At 43.8% G+C, this 25,207-nt stretch overlaps 1 protein-coding gene across 2 annotated transcripts; it reads left to right on the top strand.

The window, feature by feature from the left end:
- The first annotated feature begins 5,514 nt into the window (after positions 1-5,514).
- On the top strand, positions 5,515-24,916 carry LOC117052474 (protein farnesyltransferase subunit beta-like). 2 transcript variants are annotated; one of them, XM_033159441.1, is made up of 12 exons: positions 5,516-5,738; positions 11,849-11,913; positions 12,910-12,982; positions 13,544-13,635; positions 16,066-16,212; positions 17,168-17,251; positions 18,259-18,345; positions 18,535-18,664; positions 19,643-19,775; positions 21,340-21,451; positions 21,975-22,089; positions 23,922-24,916. In XM_033159441.1, exons 1-12 carry the CDS (start codon positions 5,616-5,618, stop codon positions 24,030-24,032), a joined length of 1,272 nt encoding a protein of 423 aa, XP_033015332.1. In that variant the 5' UTR covers positions 5,516-5,615; the 3' UTR covers positions 24,033-24,916. The 2 variants fall into 2 exon arrangements, with proteins under 2 accessions (XP_033015339.1, XP_033015332.1); XM_033159448.1 differs by lacking the exon at positions 18,259-18,345 and having other exon boundaries at positions 5,515-5,738.
- The last annotated feature ends 291 nt before the right edge of the window (positions 24,917-25,207 follow it).

Genomic DNA, 25,207 nt, shown 5'->3' with positions numbered 1-25,207 from the left:
TCCAGGTCATGTGGTATGCAGGACTACACAAAAGTAGGTCACATTGAGTTCAGTGGGGCTTACTCCCAGAAAGTGTGAACAGAATTGTGGCCAAATTCAGTTGAAATAAGTTGGCTTTTCTTCTGAGTAAACAGGATTTTGCTACATATGTAATCCATTAGATATGCGCTCTGCTAGCCAAGCATGAAGTTAGCAGCAGTGAATGATTGCTGATTTCAAGAGGATTCAGAATAAGCGTGTGATAATCAAAATATTTTCTCCCCTTGACAAGTTCTTCCCATCCTGAGCTGTTCATGGTGTTACTCCCAAAGCAGCATCCTAAGGCAGAGGATCAGAGCTGCTAATCTACAAATTACAGATTGAGAGCAGAGGCAGAGAAAAGGCGTAATATTTTATCAAGGCTGCACAATACATAGCCTGATAAACACATTTCTCTGTTTGTCATAGATCAACTTCAAGGCAACAAGGCCCGCCTTTCTCAGTACATATTTGTAAGCAGATTAAAAGGCAAGCAAACTCAAAATGACATCATTGCATTACATGACGCAAGCAAACATTGGCTTACTCCTTAAGAATATAGGGTTATATATCGGCAAAATTATGAGCACGGAGCCATTTAAAATTATGAGCATGGAGTCACTGAATTGGCTGAAACTCTATGCACACATATTTGGGAGTAAGCCCTATTGCAAACAACGGAGCTTACTTTAGAATAAGTATGTTTAAGATTTCACTAGTGCAAATGCATCTCTCTTCTGCATCTTAAGCTCCATAATGACTGACATGAGTGTTCCTTCTTTGAATCTGTCAGTACCCACGTCGGTTGCTATGGAAGATCTCTATGACAGTGACCTCACTTCTGCCAAAAGCAGGAGTGTTCTCTGAGCTGCTCAATGTACACAGGAAGACTTTTATTTCTGTAGTTCAAGCAACATTGCATATGCATGAGCCCTCAGAAAATATACAGAGGATGAGCTCCATGTGACTAACAAGGTGCATGAGAACAAGACACCTTCCTTACATTGCTGTTCTATTTTGCATGAATCGTTTCAGATTGTTGACAGGGGAGGAAACGAAGCAGATGGAGGCTGCATGACAGTTAATACCTGTAATGCTTAAGGAGACCAGCAGGCCAAGGACACACTTTTATATCACACATTACATAATTGGGAAAGTTTCAGCCACTCTGACAAAACTATTAATGGGCCTATTTCAGATTATGCTACCAAACTTGAATGTAATCTATTCACTTTACTTACCACATCTAGAACACTTGGTTCATCTTACTCACCTCCTCTAGAAATGGAGAATATAGAAAGAAGAGAACATCAAGGCTCCTAAATGAAAATGCTAAATAAGTAAACTTGCAAAGAAACACTAAAGTAGTAATGATTATGATTACTGTTTTGCTTTCTACACTATCATTCAGTTTGTAGGCATGTAATAACAAACCTGGCTGTGTGCTCACAGTCTGCACCTGCATTCGACATCCCTCTCATGTAATATGCGCTTCTCATGCAATATGACAGAAAACACCAACATTAAAGATAGCATGAAAGGAAGTGTCTTATTTTAACACTGAATTGCTAAATGGGTTGGTCAAATTTTATGCTATACTGTGAACAACAAACATATCTGTCCAATACACATTGGTGCTGGGAGGGATTTCTTAATTTTATTTTAAAATGGGGCAATTGTGTATAAACAAATAAATCTGTCACAGCTACATAGGCTCTTTAAGCTACTGTACATTTCATAAGCTTTTTTAAAAGTGGAATTTCACTATCGCTGATAAATGTGGAAAATATATTCTTTGTGTTAGGATGAGAAAATCTGTAACTGCTAAATAATCTCAGCCAGAGGGATTTCTATAATTACCGTACTTCATATTCACTTACCGCAGGGCAGCAAAGGCTATCAGTGTCAGACAAAAGAAGGTGGTATTATTTTAACTCCAAGCCTCTCAATACCAAGAATGTTAGTTATGCCATCCATTTTTACATAAAACAGTGAATACCTTTCAACTGAGCAGCATTCAAGGCATTTCTAAGCTTCTTGTTCTCCATGTTAAAGCAATGAGTTTGGCAAGATTATTGCACCTGGTCAGTCCCATCCTTCTGCTCTTAAGGATATTTATATTCTCCAAAGTTTGCGTTATCATTCTAAAAATAGAACACCATCTCTTACAGGTTTCAAAATAAATTATTTTACCTTAGTCTACACTTTCCAATAAATTTTAGAATTTCCTCCTATAAAGTGCAGAGGTCACTGACAGGTAGGTGGCCCCTGTCAAATTTGGCCCTTCAGGAGTGGGAAGATAAGAATCTGGCCTGCCAGCCAGAAAATGTTTCCCACCCCTGCTTTGAACTGTGGAGCAAAAGCTTCATAAACAGAACAAAACCTCTTTTGTTTTTCTTGAATTTCATGACAGAGGCCTGAATATGGACACCTTTAACTTGCTCAGCAATTTGGATCCACAACACATAAGATCCTTTTGGATTGCAGGTCTATGGATTTATCCTCTGAGCCTTTCAAGAGAATATTTGGTCCAGTTGTGGCCACTACTACAGACATTGAATTGTACTTCCTGTGTCCCATTCTGTGACAATTAGCTCATTACAACTCTAGATTATGCCTGTGCTTCTTTTGGGAGCTGCTGTCTCTGGGGCAGCGGTCAAGTGAATAATTTCCTGTACTATTGGGTTTATTGAAACATGGTAGAGGTCTGCACATCTAAAGGAAATTAAAATATTGGTTTGTATTTTTGTTGTAGTAGTTTGTGTTGTATATTTTAAAAAAAACACTAATTCAAACATTAAAAGAGGAAGAAAATATGTTGATTTAAATGCACCACCTGCTTTTCCATTTCTACTATTCTGCCTTTAAATCCTTGTACATCAATCAGTTTCTCACATATCTGCAGCTATTTGCTCTGTCTGTTGCATTACAGTTCTGCAAAAGGCTTCAAATTGTTCTGAGGGGATAATCAAATAGCCCTCATTGTTTGTTTTGCAGCAACCATGTCTGTGGTCTTTAGCATCTTCTTCAATAACAGCCAAGAACCTTGTGGTACCTTAAAGACTCACATTTGCATTATGACACAAGCTTTTGTGGAATAGTCACTAGCAGTGCTTTTTTCTGGGGGGATGCAGGGGTACACATACCCCTAAACATTTTGTGAATCTAAGTTTGGCCTCATTGAGGGGAAGTATTTCAATATGAGTAGGAAAGTACCCCTAAACATTTTTTTAGGGGGGGAAAGCACTGGTCACTAGAGAACACTTCATGAGATACATGTAAGTGTTACCCTAAGTTGCAGTTTCCTTCTGAATCTTGGAGAAGATGGGTTAAACTTATTTTGAAGCAATTTTTAAATTTCTCCACCTCTTTGTTTCTGCGTAGGTTCTCCTCCCAGGTTTTGATTTGGTTCTCACATGAAGACCTTTATGCGCATCCTATGAAGACTGGTTCATTAGGACAGATGGGGCACTGCGGTTGTAAAGCTTGCCTGTTCATAGAAAAAGGAAAATGCAGCTATTTTAAAGCTAATGCTATCACACAAGCTTGCCTGCTCATGTTGAGAAATACAAAGATTTAAGTCCCTTCAGTTTCGGGAGAGGAACAATTGGAGGCAGATTTTCTTAAAATGAGAGAGATGAATGTCAGCCCGCACACAATGTCTATTTGGCGGGGGGGGGGGGGCACACACACACACAAAAACCAAGAACTAGCCTGAAGAAATAAAACCACTCAGGGCCCTAGGCTCCACTCCAATGAACCCAGGTTGGAACCCTACTCCCTTGTCCGCCTCAGTTTTTATCAATCAATTTCTCTCCAAACGCACAGCAATTCCCCTTTGTTGAGCAAAATCTGCCCTCCTCCTTACATTTGAATGATCATACATGAGTTTGGCCAAACTGCGAGAGGCAGTGAAGGATAGGCGTGCCTGGCGTGCTCTGGTCCATGGGGTCACGAAGAAGAAGAAGAAGAAGAAGAGTTTGGATTTGATATCCCGCTTTTCACTACCCGAAGGAGTCTCAAAGCGGCTAACATTCTCCTTTCCCTTCCTCCCCCACAACAAACACTCTGTGAGGTGAGTGGGGCTGAGAGACTTCAAAGAAGTGTGACTAGCCCAAGGTCACCCAGCAGCTGCATGTGGAGGAGTGGAGACGCGAACCCGGTTCCCCAGGTAACGAGTCTACCGCTCTTAACCACTACACCACACTGGCTCTCCAGTCGGACATGACTGAACGACTGAACAACAACAACAACCTAGTTTTAAATACAGTATTGGAAATGCAAGATAGGCATAAAAAGGGCAGAGCCATGGCTATAGGGGGGCTAGCCAGGATTTTTGTCCCAGGTCAAACCTCCAGAGGGGCGCCATTGAGGCTCCCAGCTTGTGATCTGTGTACGCAAATGCACAAGGGGTGTGTGTATGCCAAACTGGGTCTTTGACCTGGGTGAAAATGAGCCGTTTCACCCCTGAAAAGAGATTATTTAGCCCTCTAGCTGGATCCACAGCTAATACTGAGCTGCCCAGAGTGGCTGGGGAAACCCTGCCAGATGGGCGGGGTATAAATAATTTATTATTATTATTATTATTATTATTATTATTATTATTATTATTATACCTGCTGATCTCTGCAGCATTGCTAAAATCTGAAGAGAACCTGTGTGTGTGTGTGTGTGTGTGTGAGAGAGAGAGAGAGAGAGAGAGAGAGAGAGAGAGAGAGAAGGGAAACATAATACAGTAAAGTATACTTTTGAAGCCACTACAGCAAGGATGGGGTAACCTGTGACCAGGTATTGTTAGGCTCCTATTGCCATCAGCCCCAGCCTGCGTGGCCTATGGTCAGGGATAACAGGAGTGCAAAATCTGGGAGGCCACAGACAGGTTCCCTAGGCCTATTGAAGTCAGGAGCAATGCAGCACTCTTAAACCGGCAAGGAGACTGGGAACAAAGCACAGTCATGGTAAGTAGGAGTTCAGTTTTCCATCTGGAGCCACCGGAGAGCAACTCTTCCCACACACCACCTGTCCACGCTGGAAAGGGAGACTTGCCTTACAAGCAGCCTGCCTAGAGATTTCCAGGAGCTGTTGTCTGATCAGCTCGCTCACTCGCTAACGCAAGCAGAAGCGGGTTAAAAAGCAGGACAAGAAGTAACTTATTGAACCCACTTCCCCTTTAAATAAACTGGTCTGTGAAGAGGGAGGGGAACTCCCTTTTCATACCGCATGGAGAACTCATAGCACCTGTGTAGTTAAACTGGTTTGAGGGATCCCTCGAGTCCTGTGCTTCCCCCGGCCCTTAAGCAGGGCGCATTGCGTCAGAGAGAGAGGGTTCCCGTCTGGGATCACAGCGTCTAGCAATCGCTTGCCGCATCTGAGGCCACATTATAAGAGCTGAAACTGGCGGGATAAAATAGGCGCCACGTGGGGGCGGCAGTGAGTTACCGGCGCTTCCCAGCGAGTTTGGGCGAAGCTGCTACAGTATAATAGAGCAGCGCGCTCGGACCTTTCTTGCCTTCAGTGAGCCGCCGTAGCCGGGCTTGAGCACACTGCCTCCCGGGCTGCAAGCCTCAGTCGCGCGGGCTGAGCGGCTCTGTGGGATCATGGCGGCCGCCGCTTCTACCCAGCCCGTCGCCGACAGGCGACACTACCGGCGGGGCGGCACGGAAGCGGGCCGGGAGAGGCTGGAGGACGATGGAGTTCGGACCCTCACTTCAGCTGAGCAGGTGGGGCTGGGAGCCGCCCCCTCTTTCCAGGGAAAGGAACTACAACTCCCAGGGTGCACTTCGCGGACGTGTGGCTTCAGGGGTCCGGTCTGTTTCTCTGCACTGGCGGGGAGAGAACGATGCCCCTGTGGCCGCCCTGTAGATCCATTGTGTTCAGTACAGTGAGAATCTCCAGGGTTGTGGGGTGGGGCTTTTTTTAAAGGTATATTATCTTGTTAGATTTGGTTTAGCCTCTACTTCTCCATGTGCCGTCTTAAGTCCATTTCAGGTAGCCCATTGCCCATGGAAGCTGATGAATTAATATGCTTAAGTCGCTTCTGGAGGCTCGTCTAGTTCTCCTCTCCTATATTTTTTGCTATTTGTCTCCAGAGCTGTCCGCTTCCCATCTCACACGATGGAGTTCCTTGTCGGCACACCCTGGAGAACCGCTTTGCATCTCCTCTTTTGTTGCTTGAAATATTGTTAGAGAAGAACTGTTTGTGGGGAAACAGGAGAGAAACATGGTGTGCTGCTGGTGTTCCTCGCATTTTGTAAATTTGGACCCCACTTCAAAACTCGCCCTACCTTTGGGGAATCTATAGATTGGGACAAATGGAGATTCAGGGTGGTTTTAATAGTGGTGTTTCCCCATTGCCATCAGCCAAACTTTCCCACTTCCAGCTCACACCTATTTGTAGTTATAAGCACACATCCTGTTCATATCCAGAGCTTACTGTATCCCTGCAACTTTCAAGTCTGCCTATTTGTATGCTAACAGAAGTGGTCTTAGAAAAATATATTACTGTACCTATTTTTTAAAAAATACAAGCAAGGTAACTGGTTATACAGAGTGTTGGGTTCAAATGATAAGGGGTTGCATCCCTTACCAGTTCCCTTTCCACTAGCTGCTATCTCCCACCACCCTTCTCACCCAGTTCTGTCATGGACACTTTTATCAGGTTCCCCAATCGTGCAGACAGATCAAGTAATCACAAGTAGAATCCTATGTGGTTCTTTCCTACCTAAGGTCAGAGACTGAATTAAACAGTGACATTGACGTGCACGTCTGTGTCCTCCTACACCGTTTGGTGTTCCAGTACTTACCGGTAAATTTAGAAATTCAGTGATAGTGAAGAACACTGAATTTCTAAATTTAAATACTGGAACACCAAACTGTGGAGGAGGACATTTCTTCCATAACCTTAAACAAAAAAGTTGTGAGGACTGATGCATTTGGAACCAGGCAAAGCTTTAACATCTTTGGAGATAAAAGGGCTAGAATACTAGTGCTTCCCAAGCTTTTCTATCTATTCCTTTAACAAATCAGGCATAAGTATTTTGAGGGAAAGAGAAGTGGGTATTTTATACTGTACTACATCAATATTATAAGCCTTAGTGATTAAGCATTTATTCCTGCCAGTGCCTAATTACTGTGATGCTTAATAACTTTATGCCTTTATAAAACCTGTTTGAAATTTGCATGGTAAGCAGTTCCTGACCCGCCTGGCTGTCAGGTTTGATTACAGAGCATTGTTTGCAATGTTCAGGGGGTAGGTAGCCTTGGAACTACATGACATTTGAAAAGTTGGTACTCTGTGGAGGATAATGCTTCTAAAACAGCAGATGATGGGAAGGCATCATCCTGATGTACATGTTTTGAGTGCTCACGTACAACAAGAGGTGAAGAGATAAAAGGCTTGAACTCACAGAGGATCTTTGGTGATCAGCAAGTTACAAGGCTCCATAGGATAACTGTTCAAAGCATGCTAGCCCCAGGTCCTCCATCATATAATATGGTGTGTGTTTTTAAACACTGAACTAAATGTAAGGCTACATCTTTCTCAGTATATAGTGAAACACTCAGCAGTTTTGTTGTATGTATGCTGTATGTAAGCTGCTGCCGTGGTATTGTATTGAGGAACTGTGTTTAAGAAAGGGCAAGCAACAAACATAGCTGATTCACCAACAAACAAACATGGCTACCCCTGTGGAATCAATCAAAGGCGTCCTTTCAATCACATCACAATTTTGTTGTGTTAGTAAAATGTGTGGAGCAATTTACTGATATATTTTAAGCATTCAAGTTAACTGCTGAAAGGTCTCTGTAATTCAGTGATTATATCCTGTGGTTTGTTCTCTGTGGAAGACATCTTAATTATTGACCAGGAGGGGATAAAGGGGGTTGAGCTTTAGTTAGTAGGGCATATCTTCTCAGTTTCTGGAATTAATCAGTGAGAGGAAAGACCTCTACCTGCACTTGGGCTGACTGTTCTTCAATGCTGGTTGGACAGTCATCAGACTTTGTGTAAGGTGACCCATATTTTTAAGTGGAAAATGTGATAGGTATTGGTAGACCTGCTTCCTATGGTGATTGTGTGGTAAGACCTGCATATACTTTCCCTCAGACATATAGATGGCAAAATGGTAGTAATCCAGTAGATTTTTATGTTCTTATGTTGTACACCACCTTGTTGCATATTTTTTTATGTAGTATTCAGCTCACGATATTCACCAAGTCCACTGGTAAACAGGACAGTTAAAAGTAATCCAAAGCTACAAGTCTCAAACCACTTGTTCTGTTAACTTCATTAGGCTAAATCCTGTCTCTTTTACCATAACAAACATTTTCATTCATATTTCTGACATAATACCATTGTGTTTTTTAATTGTGCAAAAGTTGGATGGGCGTGGCCAGGTATGCCCCTTCATAAGAATTGAGTTTTTTGGCCCAGGAAGACAGGCTATAGAAGACTGAGATTTAACAAACTTACTTGTGTAAAATCAGAGCATAAATGGATAAGTAGTGTTAGATAGACACAGCTAGTTATTATTTTCCTTTGGTTTGCTTGGTTGTGTAAAAGAATTATGCAGTAAATCACTTCCAGTTAAATAATGGAAATGACTATCCTAAAGTTTATTATCCTTCTGCTGGTTTTAATTAAGTCCTGTTAGTCATGGAAATACTTCATTCTTTGAAGTTCAACTGGCTGGACAATGAACAAATTATGATTATTTATAAATCTTGCTTAACTGATAGTGTCTGACCATCTTTTTCTTGATGGTCATGGTTTCTACAGCTGCAAAGCTGATCGAAAGGAACTTACGTAAAGTTGCTTAATTCATTTGACCCTTCCCTTCCAAATAGTACTCAGCCCTTGAGAGAAGCTCTGAAATTGAGGGGAAGCCAACTGCCTTTCCTAAGGTTCTGGAAAGAAATTTGCTAAGGTCAAAGCATATGTGGCTGGCAAAATAGTTCTCTGTATTAGAAACTGAATGCATTTGATGTGCTGTAGTAGGCTGCATTCACACCATACATTTAAGGCATATGAGTTCCCCCAAATAATCCTGTGAACTGTAGTTAAAAGTTCTCAGGATTCTTTGCGGAGATGTCATTTGCTTTAAATGTATTGTGTGAATGTAGTCTTGGATTTTGTGGCCTACTTCTGATTTTAGTTGCACTTGCTGCTTTCCACTGTTAAGACCAAAGCAGCTGAAATTACAGTCATCCAGTAAACATGATTACTAGTTGGACTTGCTTCCTTGCTGGAGGCCTGAGACATCCCTGAGGGGTGATTGCTGCTCATTATCTCTCCCTAGAATCTGACCTTTAATGGAGAAGGGAGCACTTTTCAAATCTGAGACAGTGAGAAAACATTAGATACCAGGGCAAAAGAGCAGGAAAGTGTCAATTGAGGGTTTGTGGCCACAATTAAGGTGAGCTGTGGAATAAGGATGTGAATGCTGATGATGATTTCTTTGTTCATGTAGCCATAGAGTAGGAATACAGCATGAGCTGGTCAGAGACCTCACAGATTTCCCTGTTCTGTTGCTGAGCATTTAGTGCTGGCTTCAGCTTAGCCTGGCTGCTTTGATGCTTTAGGCAAATTATTAAAACTAAGGGCGATCATGCACACACCTTGCACTGATCCTGCAACTCCTAGTTCCTAGAGCCTTTCCTCACCTATCACACCCAACCTTATGACTTGTTGAGATTCTTCCTCTCTGTCTCCCCTCACTATTTCCCCTCTGCCTCTCTCAGTGAGCCTGATTTCTAATGACTTCTTCTCCCCCATGCATGCTTTTTATAGTACGGTAGTTCCCTTTCTTTTGTTGGGAGCTGGAGCAGAAGCCTCTTAGAGAAGAGAAAGAATTCTGGAACCCTGTGGTTGTGTTTAAATGCCCTGTGCCATACTTCTCTCCTCCTTGCATTTCTTCCCCATCGTCTGTCTTTCATTTAGTAATTCATTTATTATATTTCTGTGCCTCTTTTCACTCACATGAATCACAAAGTGGCTTACAAATACAGTGGTGCCTTGGTTTTTGAACGCCTCTGTAGACGAACATTTCGGTTTACAAACACCATAGACCCGGAAGTAAGTGCTTCGGTTTTCAAACACGCCTCAGAAGTCGAACATACCACTCGGCTTCTGTTGAGTGCAAGATCTGGAGGCCTAGCTGTCAGCTGTTGAGTCCTCGGTTTTCGAACATTTCAGAACTCGAACAGTCTTCCAGAACAGATTACGTTCGAAAACCAAGGTACCACCATAATAGCATAGTAAAACATCCCAATTGCAACATAAATCATACAAAATAATTTAACAAATCATCAGTAAAACAGCCACCTTGTATAAAACACTATTAACAAAGCGACTTAAAACATAGGCTAAACAGCACAACCACAAGAAAAGTTATATTATAAAATTCACAAAGCATTGCAGCACTCATAATCCCCCAATGTGAACATTAACAAACGAAAAACCAAAAAAAAAACCTAAGCACTGTTGAATTCACACACACTCTTTCTCCACCCCCATGACTCAGACTTCCACTCAGTTCATCAAAAGACTCATACACATAATGCCTGTGGCATCAACTGTGTTCTGAAGGCTTCTGGGGCTCGGCGGTTCGAATCCCCACGACGGGGTGAGCTCCCGTTCGGTTCCAGCTCCTGCCCACCTAGCAGTTTGAAATCACGTCAAAGTGTAAGTAGATAAATAGGTGCCGCTGTGGCGGGAAGGTAAACAGCGTGTCCGTGCGCTGCTCTGGTTCGCCAGAAGTGGCTTAGTCATGCTGGCCACATGACTTGGAAGCTGTATGCCTGCTCCCTCAGCCAATAAAGCAAGATGAGTGCCGCAACCCCAGAGTTGTCCGCGACTGGACCTAATGGTCAGGGGTCCCTTTACCTTTACCTTTATTCTGTTTGATAGTATGTTTCACTGAGACACTTCATTATGTGTCTTGATTCTAGCTATGTGCTCTTAAGGGGGCTGAAACCCACACTGATTCTTGGAGAGTGCTTGTGGTCAAACCCCCCCCCCCCCCAAGGATCAGCCTGGGTTGTGCATACTGTACAGTGCTACATGGGTTGTGATGTCCTGGGAGTAGAAGAGCCTTTTTGATTGTGTGCCACAACACTGAACCATAGGCACATAAGAAGTTGCCTTAGACCAGGTCAAAGCATTGATCCATCTATCTCATTGCTGCCTATCTTAATTTTGGACTAGAGTCTTTTTCCTGGTCATACCTGGAGATGACAGGGATTGAACGTGGGGCATTCTGCCTTTCATCTGTGGCCTTTCCTCATGGGCAGCAGTTGTGTAGATGTGATATACAGTACTAAAGGAGCTATAGCTTGTTATTTGTTACCATCCACTTCTTTTACGAGCCTCTGTGTTGTTTTTCAAAACTGGAGCAGCAGCAGCCCTCTTGAACTCTGACACCCTTTTAACAATTACTCACAGCTGCTGTAGACGCTTTTCTTCTTGGCATGCTGTGCCATATTGCTCCATTTGTGCTGTCACGGTTGTTTCTTAGTAGTGCTGTCTTTTGAGTGCAGGGGGGTTCTTGCATTCTGATTTTTACCTGTCATGTTCTTATGTTTAAGGAAATATTTTGCCTTCCTGTTACATATGCTGCATTAAATGTGTCCATCTCTAATTTTTTATTTTGATATTTTGTAATGTTTTGTCTTACATGTTAATTTACATAGTAAATTGCTTTGAGACCTTTGAAAAAAGTGGTGTAGAAATTATTTTAATAATAGTAATAACAAATGCTAGCATATAGTGTTCTCTGCATCCTCCCCACCCATAGTTATTGTACCTCTTCTTTGTCCCTTTAACTTGTTGCAGACAAAAGTAGAAGATATAGTCCAAGAGGTCTTTGATGCTTATAAGACAAATCATCATGATGCGCAGTAAGTTATTGTATCCATGCAATCTTTCCTCCACTTGCTCCGTATTCTTGTTTGACTGCTGATTTGTATACCCCATCCCACATTGTTCAGGAGGGCCCTCAACTTTCTGGAGAGGCTTTTGGGGAATGGGGTGTGTGCAATAGGGAGGAAGTACTGGAAGACTTTCTTGTGAACTGCCTTCTTTTCTCTTAGGATTCAAGCAATGCCTTTATATAGAGTTATAGTACACTCATGTTTACAATACTTTAGATGGTTCTGGTCATTCCATCACAAAATGGATATTGCTGAGCTGGCCCCCATGCCTGCAGGTTAGCACTGGAAGGAAAGCTTCGACTGGCACAAATGGGAGCTTTGCTTCCAATACACACAGCTAGGGTTGCCATATTTCAAAATCCAGACAGAAGAGTTGTTGAGCTTTTTCTTAGTTTTGCCCTAAGTTGAGCTTTTTTTGGCATATGACAAAAACATTTTCCAGACATATGGCAACCCTACCCACAGCAGATGCAGGGGCCTGATCCCCTTGCCAGGGGCCCGGTCCAAATTGGCTCCTTGCTCCTGCTGTTTACCTTTTTTATAAAATAAAAACCATACAGTTACTGTCATGCAAATGATGTTGCTTCTAGTTTGGCCTTTAATTTTAAAAAAGATGTCTCAGGAGGGACATAACAGGTTTATAAAATTATGAACATCTTCGCTTAAATGCCTTGCGTGTTCTCCCTGGTCCTCCCTGCTCCCATCTTTATCAGCTCCTCCTGGGGGCCTTTGCTCTACAGGTATCATTCTTCTAGGAATAACTTAAGAATACTTCCTCTGTCAATCCCATTTGCACGGTTTCCCTCCTATCTCTCTCTTCACCATTACCATATGGACTTCAGATGAGATGCCCACTATCCTGGATGGTTTAAAGGAGGGTTAAACAAACACACATGGCTGTAGAGCACTTACGTGGCTTTATGACTCTTGGATCATTTGTATATCTTTTGGTCTATCCTTCAGGTTTGTTTTGCAGCGAGAGAAACACTTCCACTACCTGAAGAGAGGGCTGAGACAACTGACAGATGCCTATGAGGTAATCCCTTTCCGCTGAAGGAGTTTGTACTGTTTCCTTCCTGCTTAATATTGTTAGTGGAAAAATATTTGATGGTGGGTTAACTTGATTCTGGCTCATTATCCTCCCTTTTTTCTACCGCTGAGGTTTCTTTTACTTTTCTCTGGAATCTGAGGTATCAAGGGACTTCCTTTTCCTGTCTTACTGCGGGGCACTTATATAGGCCATAGAAACAGTGGCTGTGTTCCCGTTGGCCTTGCTAAATCCATTTTCTAGGAGCCACTTCAGTTGTAGTGCTGCCTCCTCTGGGGTTGAAAGCTAAATATTTGTTACCCGTGTCTTTTGCTCTGTCCATTTGGTAATAAATGGAAAAGAGGTTCTTATGTTAGCTTGGGATTGTGTGAATAATGAAGCTATTCTTAAAGCGGTATGTAAATTCCCTTCATAAATTGGTGTCCTTTATCCTTCTAAACCTCTTACTTTCCAGTTCTGATTTGCCTCCTTTGCTCTCCTTTTGTTGGGGTGTAACAAATGCAGCTGTGTCAGTCATGGATTTGAACAGCTGTTGTTATCTCTTCCAAGTGTCTAGATGCCAGCCGCCCGTGGTTGTGCTACTGGATCTTGCATAGCCTTGAGCTGCTTGAGGAACCCATCCCGGAATCTGTAACTTCAGAGTAAGATCTGTTTTATATTTCACTTCTGTTCCTGCAAAACACCTTGCCATTTATTCTGAGCATTGTTGTTATGTAACTGCTGTGAGCCGTTGCTTTCTTTTTCTTTTTTAAAGTTCCCAACTCATACTGGGAGAAGCTCAAAAATTGTGCAGGCAGCTTCTGTTGATGTCTCAGAAACCAAAGAGAATCTTTGGGCAGAGCTTTGAATTATGTGTTTTCAGAGTTTCTCTTTTGTTACCAAGCTGTTTAGTAAAGTTGCCTATCTAGACATTTGGAGGTAAATTCAGAACTTAAAAGTTTAGAGAAATAAGGACTAAGTATAACCTGAAAAAACTTTCTGCTCCACTTTCTGACTTACAGGAGAAATTAACTTCCAGAAGTCTTCCTTATCTTTGCACAATGTGTGCCTCTCTGGGCTAACCTCCCAATGTCCCTGCATGATGCATAAGAACATTTTTTGAAATACAACAGTGTATTGTCTTGTTCGTCTTGCTCAAACAATGACCTCTCAATAGCTTTTTCCTCGAGTAGAAGCTTTTGGTGCATCTTGTGATCAGCAAAGATGGTGGCGGTAAGAGATCAGCTTCAGCCACTAGGAGAAAGAAACCCATTCCCTGTAGGCTTTGAAAATCTGGTGATCAGGAGAGACAAAGTTTTTTGCACTTGAAAGAAGTATTGGTTGCAATTTGTTTTTCAAAGAAGAGACGTTTTGCAATTTGTAAGGAGAAAGAGGGAAAATTAGTAAGCTTGGGTTGCTTTCACCCAGGAGGAATTGGGTTGAGCAGAATTTGAGTTGCAGAATTTTGGGAAATGTTGAAAATAACCTATTTTGTGGGGGGCGGGAGTGGAATGAAATTTTGGGGGGAAATTGTAATATTTGTAATACTTTTTAACACCCTTTACAGATTTCAAGTCGCATTGTTACTTTAGGAACATAAAATGTGTTCTGTATAACTTGGTTATACATTAAATTATCCTGATTGGTATTTCAAAAGTTCAGATCCTTATCCAGGAGCTACTGTTGCTGCTGCAAAATATAACCATTACAGAAAGGAGTTTTGTTCCTTTTCCTTTAATCAGCATGTCCAGAAGGCACTCTGGGTTCTGCTTTGCCGTGTTGTTGCACTTACAACAAGATTTGGTGTAGATGCATAGATTTGCACTTTCTGTGACCTGCCCCCCCCCCCCGGTCTGGGGCTGGATGTGTTGCATTTCAATGTGTGACTACTGCAGTTGCATTGCAAACACCTCCATATACACATATATTGTGTGTATGTTGACCTTAAATTAAAAGACTTGTTGTGGGGGGGGGGGTGTTGTTCTCCGTGTTACTTGTTTCTTAATAAGTAAAATGTAAATTACAGTACGTCATTAAACGATGCCCCAAATCAATATTTTAAGGGTGGGGAGAGACAAACCCTTCTTTGATCGCAAAGGCCTTCCATGTAGGCAGCTTCTGTCCCAAAATAGATCGGGGGAGAGCCTGGGAAAGGGCGCCTGTAACAGACCTTTGTGTATATTGGGATTAAAACAATAACAAACAATGGAATAGCATGGCAAAAGCGGAGGAGAATGCTTGTTCTGCTGTTGAGATTTGGCTAGATGGCTCTGGTGAGAGAGAACCTTCCAGATGAGGGGTCAGTAGAGTCCAGGGGGTCCTTCGTGCAAGTGCAAGGCCTTCCTCGCTTTCTGCTGATATTTTCCTCTCCCGCTGCAGTTCTCCTGTACCTCATTCCACTTGTGATTATTGGGAGCAACTTCTGGTGTGTTGGGGGATGTCTGTAGACATGGCTGCCAAGGGAGGTGTGAGAGCCTCATTATTTGACTGGAGTCCAGCTTCTGCAGATCCAACCCAATTCATTTAGTGTCCATTTCTCCCTTCCTCCTGCGCTGTGTGGCAATGGACTGTAGTGCCACTGGCGCAGTGTCAAACACTGCTGCTAGGTATCTGAAGAAGTGTGCATACACACGAAAGCTCATACCAATAACAATCTTAGTTGGTCTCTAAGGTGCTACTGGAAGGATTTTTGTTTGTTTGTTTGTTTGTTTCGACTGCTGCTAGTATGAGAGCTGCGGTCCTTATTTCTTAGCCCAGGAAGGCCCTGTGCTGCTTGTTTTTTGTTTAAACGTTTCTTGCTTATAAAAACTAAGAGTTTGGATTTGGATTTGATACCCCGCCTTATCACTACCCAAAGGAGTCTCAAAGCGGCTAACATTCTCCTTTCCCTTCCTCCCCCACAACAAACACTCTGTGAGGTCAGTGGGGCTCAGAAGACTTCAAAGAAGTGTGACTAGCCCAAGGTCACCCAGCAGCTGCATGTGGAGGAGCGGAGACGTGAACCCAGTTCACCAGATTATGAGACCACCACTCCTAACCACTACACCACACTGTCTCTCTAAGCTTGCCCTTGGTCTTTCCTCTGTGCCTAGTGTGTGCCAGTTCCTGAGCCGCTGTCAGAGCCCCAGCGGAGGCTTTGGAGGGGGACCAAACCAGTACCCACATCTTGCTCCAACATACGCAGCCGTCAATGCTCTCTGCATTATTGGGACTGAAGAGGCATACAGTGTTATCAACAGGTAAAATTGTAGGAGGGACCACCTCTCCTCTGCTCAGATCCAAGATATTAGGTGAAGCCTGAAGCATTCTTGACCAGTGTCTGCCAATGCAGCCCCCCTCTTCAGCCTTCCTACTTGCTGAAGAAGAAAGGCTAGCTGGTAAGATGGGCAGGTGGCCCTTTCCCACCACAGCCTTTGCCACAATGTGCTGCTTGGTGTCTACATCCACCACACTGCCTCCCGTCCACTTGTTGGTAGCTTCCTTTGCTTTGAATCAAGGAGAGCAAAGCTCTTTTTGGCTCTCAGGCCTCTCTTGCACTCCAGGACTAGGGAAGGGTTAGCTCCATATTTAGAAAAAAAGGAGTATAGGTGGTTAGTCCAGGTTCATGTTTTTATTCAGGGTTCTGCAGAACCTTTGGAGTCCACTTTCATCGCTAGGCATTCCAACGTACACCTCAGGCATGTCACGTTCCCACCTTGCACCAGCCAGGTGTCCCCACTCAAAGAGTGGGAGTGGCCACAAGTCACACGCGGCCTGATCTAGTCCCATAGTACATCGTGTGACATTCAGTGCTAAAATGGTCAAAATCAATCTCTGTCTGTGAGCAGTGGGTCCAAACATGCAGGTTGTGTGAGATGATGTATTTCTTTTATTTAGGCTTGTACAGCAGGGCAATGGAATAGCAGGTTTTACCTTAACATGAAAACACAGTGGTGGGGACAAAGTCAGAAGAAGTTGTGGAACCTGCTTTTTTGGAGGGAAAGTTGGCAGGGGGCTCTTATTGGTAGGGAGAGAGGGGTGGGTTGCCATAGGATATCATGACATGTTGGAGGGGTTCCTCAGCCAGCGAGGAACTGAAAACTCCTGGCCTAGATGATCCTGAAGCCCATTTTCACTCAAGTAGGTTGGCTCTTCCAGCATCTCAGTTGTTTTTTCCTCTTAATAGAGATAACTGTTCTCTATTGTTTTTTTCAGAGAGAAGCTTCTGGACTATTTGTATTCCCTGAAGCAGCCTGATGGCTCCTTCATCATGCACATAGGGGGAGAGGTGGATGTCAGGTGTGTTGGAAATGTTTCAAGTATTTCTTTCATGTGATGCTCAGCAGCAGCTTTGGGTTCTGATGAAATTTTTGTAGCAATGATGTTCATACAGAGTTTTGTCATAGCACAGCAAACATTAATCCCTGTTTTGTAATAGTGCCCCTAAACTTCAGTGGAGGAATAAGATCCTGGCTTCTAATGTTAGGAAGATTATGGGAGCCATTATTTGCTTCTTTCACCTGTACGTGATGTTAAATATTCCTGGCTTGTCCCTCTAGGGGGCAGGAAAAGGCAGTCCTTGGCTGCAGTTCAAGAGAAGTGCTTGCATGTGGAAAGAATGGTAGACATGGCCAGAGTTTGTTTTGGTGCAGCAGATTCTAAAGCTGAAGAAGAAAATCTTTTTCAACTTGTACAGTGGCTTGCTGTGACAAAAGCATTTTAAATGAAGCTCTGGCTCTTCTTTCAGGGAAGAATGTAACATTTATTTTTCTTCCCCTGGGATTCCAATGAATAATGTTGTGAGCAAGGCTTTTTCTGTCTTAATTAACAATATTGAAATCTGCTCAGTATCTTTCTGTGGCTACTAATATAAATCTAGGATACCAGTCCCTTGGTACATCAAGGAAGGGAAGAAATGGATGCACTGGAATAAACTCTACTGAATTTAGCTCCTGGTGTACCTTCCATTCTAATAACCTCATCCAGAGTAATTTTATTTAAAAACAAACAAAACATGGTCTCTCTCTCTCCCTCTTTCCCTCCCTCCCCCTCTTCCCACCCTCGCCAACATGCTGATTGAGTGCATTGAGCAAATGCCTTCTCAGGATTGCTCAGATATTAGAACCAAGTCTTGAGTATGCAATGACTTAACTTCCAAGTGCTCTCTTTGTGACATTTCTACAGTCACGGCTGGGTGGTGGATTGTGCAGTTTAATATGACTGGTGTCTCCCTGACAGCAGTAGCTCGGCTTGCATCATTCTTCAGCCATGTGTAGAAGTTAAATAGTCTCATATTTAAATCTCAGGAGTGCATATTGTGCTGCATCAGTGGCCTCGCTTACCAACATCATCACACCAACTCTCTTTGAAGGGACAGCGGACTGGATAGCAAGGTAGGAAAACACTTAGCTCTTGTTTGGCCTTGGACACCCAGTGCTTCTTTGGTTGCCAAGTTTGAGTGTAGGTACCTGCCCAGCAGCAGGAGTCTAGAGAATGAACAGGAATATATTTGTTGTATTGGGGACAAGAAAACATATCCTGTTTTTCCCCCCTCCTGTTTTTGTGTTTTGCTTTTGAATTAGATGTCAGAACTGGGAGGGTGGGATCGGTGGCGTCCCTGGCATGGAGGCCCACGGAGGGTACACTTTCTGTGGACTGGCAGCGCTGGTCATTCTGAAAAGTGAGCACGTCTTGAATCTGAAAAGCTTATTGGTAAGTAACCATTTGCCAGCTTGGTTCTAATTCTCTCTGTGCTGCTGTTTCAACATTCACTATGGCTCAGATCCAGAGCTCCTGTAAGCAGACCGCTGTTCATGGGCGGAGAATTGAATTTTAGCATTCCCCATAAAGCTGCTCCAGAGCGTCAGGGGACCCTTCAGAGCAGAACAGTGGGTGGCACAGAATAACCAGTGAAAATCCCTTGCCTCTTCTTCTGCAAATGAAGGAACCCTTTTCCTTTGTGGAAGAGGCACTCTAGATGGAGCTTTATCAGTGCAGAAGGCACTGTCATGGCCATCACAATGCCAAAACATAGGATCCCACTGGATTTCAGTATCGGGGGTTGGGATTCCCCCTTTGCCCTGCCCCTTCCATTCTTATGTTCTCCCTAAAGTGTCTGTCTGTACATTCACAGCATGTATTCATAATCATTCCCTTGAGCCCTGCATTAATTGATTAAAAGGAAACATGTACCATTTCTAACATTATTTCATAATAGCGTGAAACCCCATTTTGTCTGTAACTGTCTTTAAATACAGGCATCCCTCCACTGATGCGTGATTAGCTTGCATGTGACCGTGCATACGTGCAGCACCAGGAAATAAATAAATAAATAGATTCAAACCTGAAATGGCAGGATCTCAGGGTCATTCATAAGATAGAAACACGATCTCTTGATGTTCACCAATGCAATTTCTCATTTCCAGTTTTATTGGTTTGCAAGGTTGCTTGTTTCCTCGTTTAGTTTAATTATCGAAAACCTCTTCATATTTTCCGTGGCAACCTGGTTATGTTAGATTTTGCTGCATGAAACACATGAAGGGGACGGGGGGGGGGGGTGCCCTCAGACTCCCCAAACTGTGCTAGGGGACTGCAGTTCTCTGTGGCTCCCTCCGTTGATATGTCCACTGGGTGTAGCAGGTCCTGTGGCTGCACTGAGCAATAGTGATGTTTGCTTTCTCTCCCTGCTAGCACTGGGTTACAAGCCGCCAGATGCGTTTTGAAGGAGGGTTTCAGGGCCGTTGTAACAAGCTGGTAGATGGCTGCTACTCATTCTGGCAGGCTGGCTTGCTCCCTCTCTTACATCGAGCCCTGCATGCCAAAGGTGAGTCTGAGCACCGCAGGTTTGTCCACGATTCCCCAGGTATACTGCCCCTCTCACCCCCCAAACTGTTAGATGTGGAGACTTTCGTTTGACGAGCCTAGCGTGAGCAAAAGATACAGGGACACAAGATGTGCTTCACGGCAGCATTTGTATTCTCTGCCTTTGTGGGGGGGGGGAATGCCTCCCTTTCAATGTTACAGTAGAACTGGCATCAACATGTCATAGGATTGAAAATAACAAAGCTGTTGGGGGACCCATGAAAAATGTCTTTGTGCTTGCCCTCCACTCCCCCCCAAATATCCCTCATTCATCTGATTTTTCCATGCTTACCTCCCTGCACCTTCACAGCCAAACTTTCCAACTCCCCTTCACTTAACTGCTGTCCTTGCAGAGATTTTGTGAAGCTGATGGGCAGCTGATGTGATAGCTGCACTCTGAGAGGCAAAAGGGACCCAAGCAATAACTGCACTTTAATGCACAGCTATCACCCTAAACTGGGGTGGGTTTTTTGTGTGGAGTGGGGTTTCTGGGAGGGTGATTTATGAGCAAAAGGGGTGGGTGCCCTCCTTTCTTGCCTCTCTCTCCACTAGATGCAAGAGGGCAATGTAATAGGTGAGATTTATATATATATTATAATGCACAGTTGCTCCTCAGAACTCTCTGCTTACAGATGAATCAGGGTATAATTTAATTTTAAAAGGATCTACTCCTCTGTGGAAAAATAGGGTTGTGGTTATTTACTAAGCAGTATAGTCATGGCATCCATATGTACAAGGAAATCTCCAACACTTTCCTCGCTTATTGAACGTAGGGTGCTAGCTTGATGCTCTGTGATTTTATAACTTTATGAAATCTCTGGATGTGGCCAGTGTCAGAGGACCAATCTGAAGCGATGTGGGGCATGATGGTTTGTTTATAAGCATATCTGTGCAGGGTTACCGGTTCCTTTGGCATACCAGCCCAGCATGTACCTAAATATCCCTGTTGTGCTAACACTGTAGAAACTGGCAACGGTTTAAAAGTGACAATAGCAGGGAGCAGGGGTTATGTTGCTTTTAAAAGCAAAATGAAAGGACACTCTGCAACCTTCTTCTGTCGGACCTCAGAGATGGAATACTAGCCAGATGAACCATTTTGCACCGATGTAGGAGATAGTTTCAACATGCAGAGAGGAGAGTTCTATTCGCAGGATGCAAGGAATTTCTATTATTAGGTTAACTGCCTCAGATGAACTCTGCCAGCACATGCTCCTTGTGTGCTTCCCTTCCACCTTTCCTTGTCCCACCCATCCCCTCCACAAGCTGCTGCTTGCTATCTGCTTGCTGTCCTCTTAAGAACACTTGCTTTCTCTCATTAGATTAAGGAACAAGGAAATGACTGCCTGATAGTGAAAATGGAAGGCTTCTGTGAGAACAAGGCCAGGAAGTGGGTGGCCATAGCTCTGCCCTTGCGAAGCGGAAGAAGTGAGGGAGGGAGTGCAGTCTTCCATTTGGTGTCTTCCCATTGGCCTGCTCTTTCTCCAGTGGAAGTGTTAGCCTCTTACTGGGGGTTTTGTTCCTTTTAGGTGACTCTGCCCTCAGTATGACACACTGGATGTTTGACCAGGAAGCGCTTCAAGAGTACATCCTACTATGCTGCCAGTGCCCTGCAGGGGGCCTCTTGGACAAGCCGGGAAAGTGAGTGTTGGTCACCCCGAGAAAATTTCAACTTGTGGCTCAGCATACAGCAGGAATACCCATAACTGGGATTAAATTTACAAGCAGTTTTTTTAAACAACAGAAGTACAGTGGTACCTTGGTTCCTGAACTCAATCCGTTCCGGAAGTCCGTTCGACTTCCAAAATGTTCACAAACCAAGGCGCGGCTTCTGATTGGCTGATTGGCCCCGGAAATAATGCCAACAGCATTCGGCTTCCAAAAAAAGTTCACAAACTGGAACACTTACTTCCAGGTTTGTGGCATTCGGGAGACAATTTGTTCGGGAGCCAAGCCGTTCGGGAACCAAGGTACCACTGTACTATAAGGTGAAAGAATACCACAAAGAAGAAGACTGCGGAAAACTAATCTGGCACCCAACTTGGGGCTTTGCGTACCCTGCACTGAAACAAATGGGAGATTTTGCCCCAGAGGGTGGCTGAATGGAACAGTTGGCCTTCCAGTTTCTCACTCACCTCAACATTGTGTATGTTTCTACCACCAGGTTTCGTGATTTTTACCATACCTGCTATTGCCTCAGTGGGCTGTCGATAGCACAGCATTTTGGCAGCGGGGACCTTCTCCATGAAGTAGTGCTAGGAGTGCCAGAGAACCGCCTGGTAAGCTATGCCAGGATGTGGCTGCGTGTGTGCGTGTGTTTTGTGTGTGTCTTAGGAATGAACCCAAGTGAAAGTGACACAGACCAGGAAGATGCTGCTCCAATCCATCCCTAAATCTGTTCTATCACATTTCCCATATTTCATCAATGGGTTTTTTTAAGGAAATCTAATGAAAATTGCATTTATTTACATATTTAAATATGGAAATTGCCACAGAATTTGTTATTTCTGATCATATTTTCTCTCAAAATGCATGCCTTTGAACAATTTTATCCTAAAACACAAATGCTTTTATATTGCTATTTAAGCAAAGGCATGCATAACAAAATTGGGAGAACTGCAGAATCCAAAGGATAACTATGTTCTGATCTGCATCTTAGTCCAAGTGGTGCAGAACAAGTCAGATCATAACAGAATTTCCAATCACATACTTTTGAGTAGGTAGAAAGTAAGCTAGTGCTTTTGAGGAGGCCATTCGGCTGCAAGTAAATCCTGTCTGCAACTCATAATCCTGGAGACACTAGTGAAAGTTCAGTATGTGTGTTACAGTGGAGAATTGATTTCATTTGGCATAAACGTTCCCTCTCTGTGACAGCCCCTGCTCCATAGCCAAAGGCAGAAAAGGATGCCACACAGTGGTTAGACTGTGAACCACCCTGAGACCTCTGGGTATAGGGCAGTATATAAATTCAATAAATAATAATCATCATCAGGCAGGACCAGAAATGGTGTTTACAGGGTGGGTGGGTGTATGTGTGTGGTGGATCTGAGTAGCGCACTTGCCACACCAAATAGTTTGTTGTTGTTGCAAGTTGCATGGTAGCTATGGATGCTTAATTTCACATCGTTTTCGAGATAACAGGGCTTGACGGGTTAGGAGGAAGGAGTGAGGTTTGGGATAGAGAGCAATGTGGATAAGGCATAATAGGAAGTATAGTGAAAGAGGGGCTTGCTGAGGCTCTTGTGTCTTTCTGCATAGGCAGTGTGAGCTCCAGATATGATTTCCTTTGGTCTGTGAGCTTTCAACAGGCACAGCCTTCCCGTTCTCTTCTATGACCCTCCATCCCAAGCCAGATTCTCTTGCTGTGTGGTATGCGTCAAGTATGATTGCAGCCTTGAACTATGAACTTTGCTTCTCATTGTGCATTCCTTATTCCTCTCATGGGGAAATGTCCCGCTTGCACTGGGAACATTTCGAAGAGAAGCATTTTCTTGCGAGATTGCCCCAGTGCTGTTATGATGATGATGATGATGATGCTGCAGTGAATGTCTCCTCAGAGGGGCTTGAGCAAGACCAGCTCCAGGTTTGGGAGGCGGGGCTTGGCAATATGCCCTTTCTGTGGAACCAGCCCTTTCCTTTGTTGTGGTTCTGCAACAGCTGGTAGGCAGGCAGTGATAAGGAACAATCCTTACCTCCAGCTAGAGGGGAGGGCAGGGAGCCAGGGTTTTTGTGGTTCCTTGCTGCTTGCCCACTTGAGAGGCAGGTGGGCTAGCAAGCAAGTTGTGGAGCAGTGGAGAAGGAGCCCGGGGTTGGTACTGAGGCCTTGGCAGCTGCTCAAGGATAATGACCCCTTCAAAGTTGAAAATATGTGGATAACGTCTAGTAAACTCTCAAAAGCTACAGCGGAACTGAGAAAAACTTTCAGTGGTCAGGATGCTGGGCTTCAGACTCCTGTAGCTCCATACATATTGCCATGAAATATGTCCTTAAATAACTTGCTTTCATTAACTTACCTAAGTTGACAGACTTTGCTTCTCTTGCTATGGAACTGGTGAGAGTAGACACAGTTTCAACTTTAATTCCCGTTTCCTTCCTTCCTTCCCTCCAACAGCAGCCTACGCACCCTGTGTACAACATCTCCCCCGGCAAAGTGGTGCAAGCCGTGATGCACTTCCTGAAGAAGCCTGTTCCAAATACAGAGGAGGAGCCTGTTGCTAACTGAGAGGGGCTGCTGCCCGGGTAGACACTGTGCAGTGCCGTGTCCTGCCGTTCAACGCATGGCACTGCAAGTCGCCTTGGCCATTGTGGTGGGCCCTGGCCCTGGAGCTAACTTTTTGATTATTTTCAAACTGGGCTCAACTTTTGTGTGTGCAACTTTTGAGAGAGTTCTGCTAGCCATACCAAAACCTGATCAGTTTTCAGGACCTAGTAGCAGATTGGCTGTGTGGTGGCATACGGTTTGACATGCTGGCTGCTCATTTGCGTGGGACGCTCTCTCACCTTGCAAGCAGGAGCAGTTTTGGTTTTGAAACAATGCAGCATGTTAGTATCTTAAGCATCTGGCAAACCAGTTCTGTTGTTTCATTTGCACTATGCTAAGTATCTTGGGGGGGGGGGCAGCTTACTAATAGGCTGATTACTGGCCTAGCCAGAGTTGGTGCCCTGATCCCATACCCTTACAGGCAATATATTCTGTCCATTTATACTCCCTGAAGCTATTCCAAGTACTGCTAACCAAGACATGGGACTCTGGCTTTAAAATGTAAGCATATTCTGAGTCAATAGTGTGCACATCAACACTGTATTAGTTGTATGTCGGCTGCTGGAGCACATCCCAGGGGTGTTGTCTTGGATACCCCCCTTGTGTTAAGCTCTTTTCCATTATGTAAAGTGGTGTTGAAGGTCTCACTCTGCATCGAGCAAAAAAGAGGCCACTGGCAAGATTGTGTGCAAAATTCTTCCCCTCCCTTGCATATTGGTACTAGCCTGCCTAGTGGCAGGAATGACAATGTAATAATGTTTGTGCATTTTATTAAACATAAACTAATTCCTTTCTTATTATCTGTCCAGTTGTGACCGTTCATAAAACTTTTTGATGCAATTGTATTTAAGGTTTGAATTTGTTTGTCTGCTAGGAGGGCCCTTTGGTGCTTGTCTGCATGTTTGGGGGGGAAATCACAACATTTTCCTTTTGGGACTGTACTGTTTGCAATGCTTTCTCAAGGCATGCTTATTAGCGCTTACTTCTAACCAGTGTATTGAAGCCGCACAACACTTCTGTTGAAGCTAAGCAGCCCTGATATTGAACCCTTCCTGGAAACTATATGTAAACTGAACTCTTGGAGGAAGTACGGCGTCAAAGAGGTAAACAATCCTAGCCTTTCATAAGCAGAGCAG

The sequence above is a fragment of the Lacerta agilis genome, chromosome 1 (assembly GCF_009819535.1).
Source record: "Lacerta agilis isolate rLacAgi1 chromosome 1, rLacAgi1.pri, whole genome shotgun sequence".
NCBI classification, from domain to species: domain Eukaryota; kingdom Metazoa; phylum Chordata; class Lepidosauria; order Squamata; family Lacertidae; genus Lacerta; species Lacerta agilis.
The sequence above is the reverse complement of the archived record's forward strand: the minus strand, read 5'-3'. Positions and strand labels throughout refer to the sequence as shown.

Coding starts and splice junctions, on each gene's coding strand:
- LOC117052474 (XM_033159441.1), top strand. CDS start 5,616: ATGGCGGCCGCCGCTTCTACCCAGCCCGTCGCCGACAGGCGACACTAC. Junction 16,213..17,167: donor GCATACAGTGTTATCAACAG/GTAAAATTGTAG, acceptor TGTTTTTTTCAG/AGAGAAGCTTCTGGACTATT. Junction 17,252..18,258: donor GGGGGAGAGGTGGATGTCAG/GTGTGTTGGAAA, acceptor TTTAAATCTCAG/GAGTGCATATTGTGCTGCAT.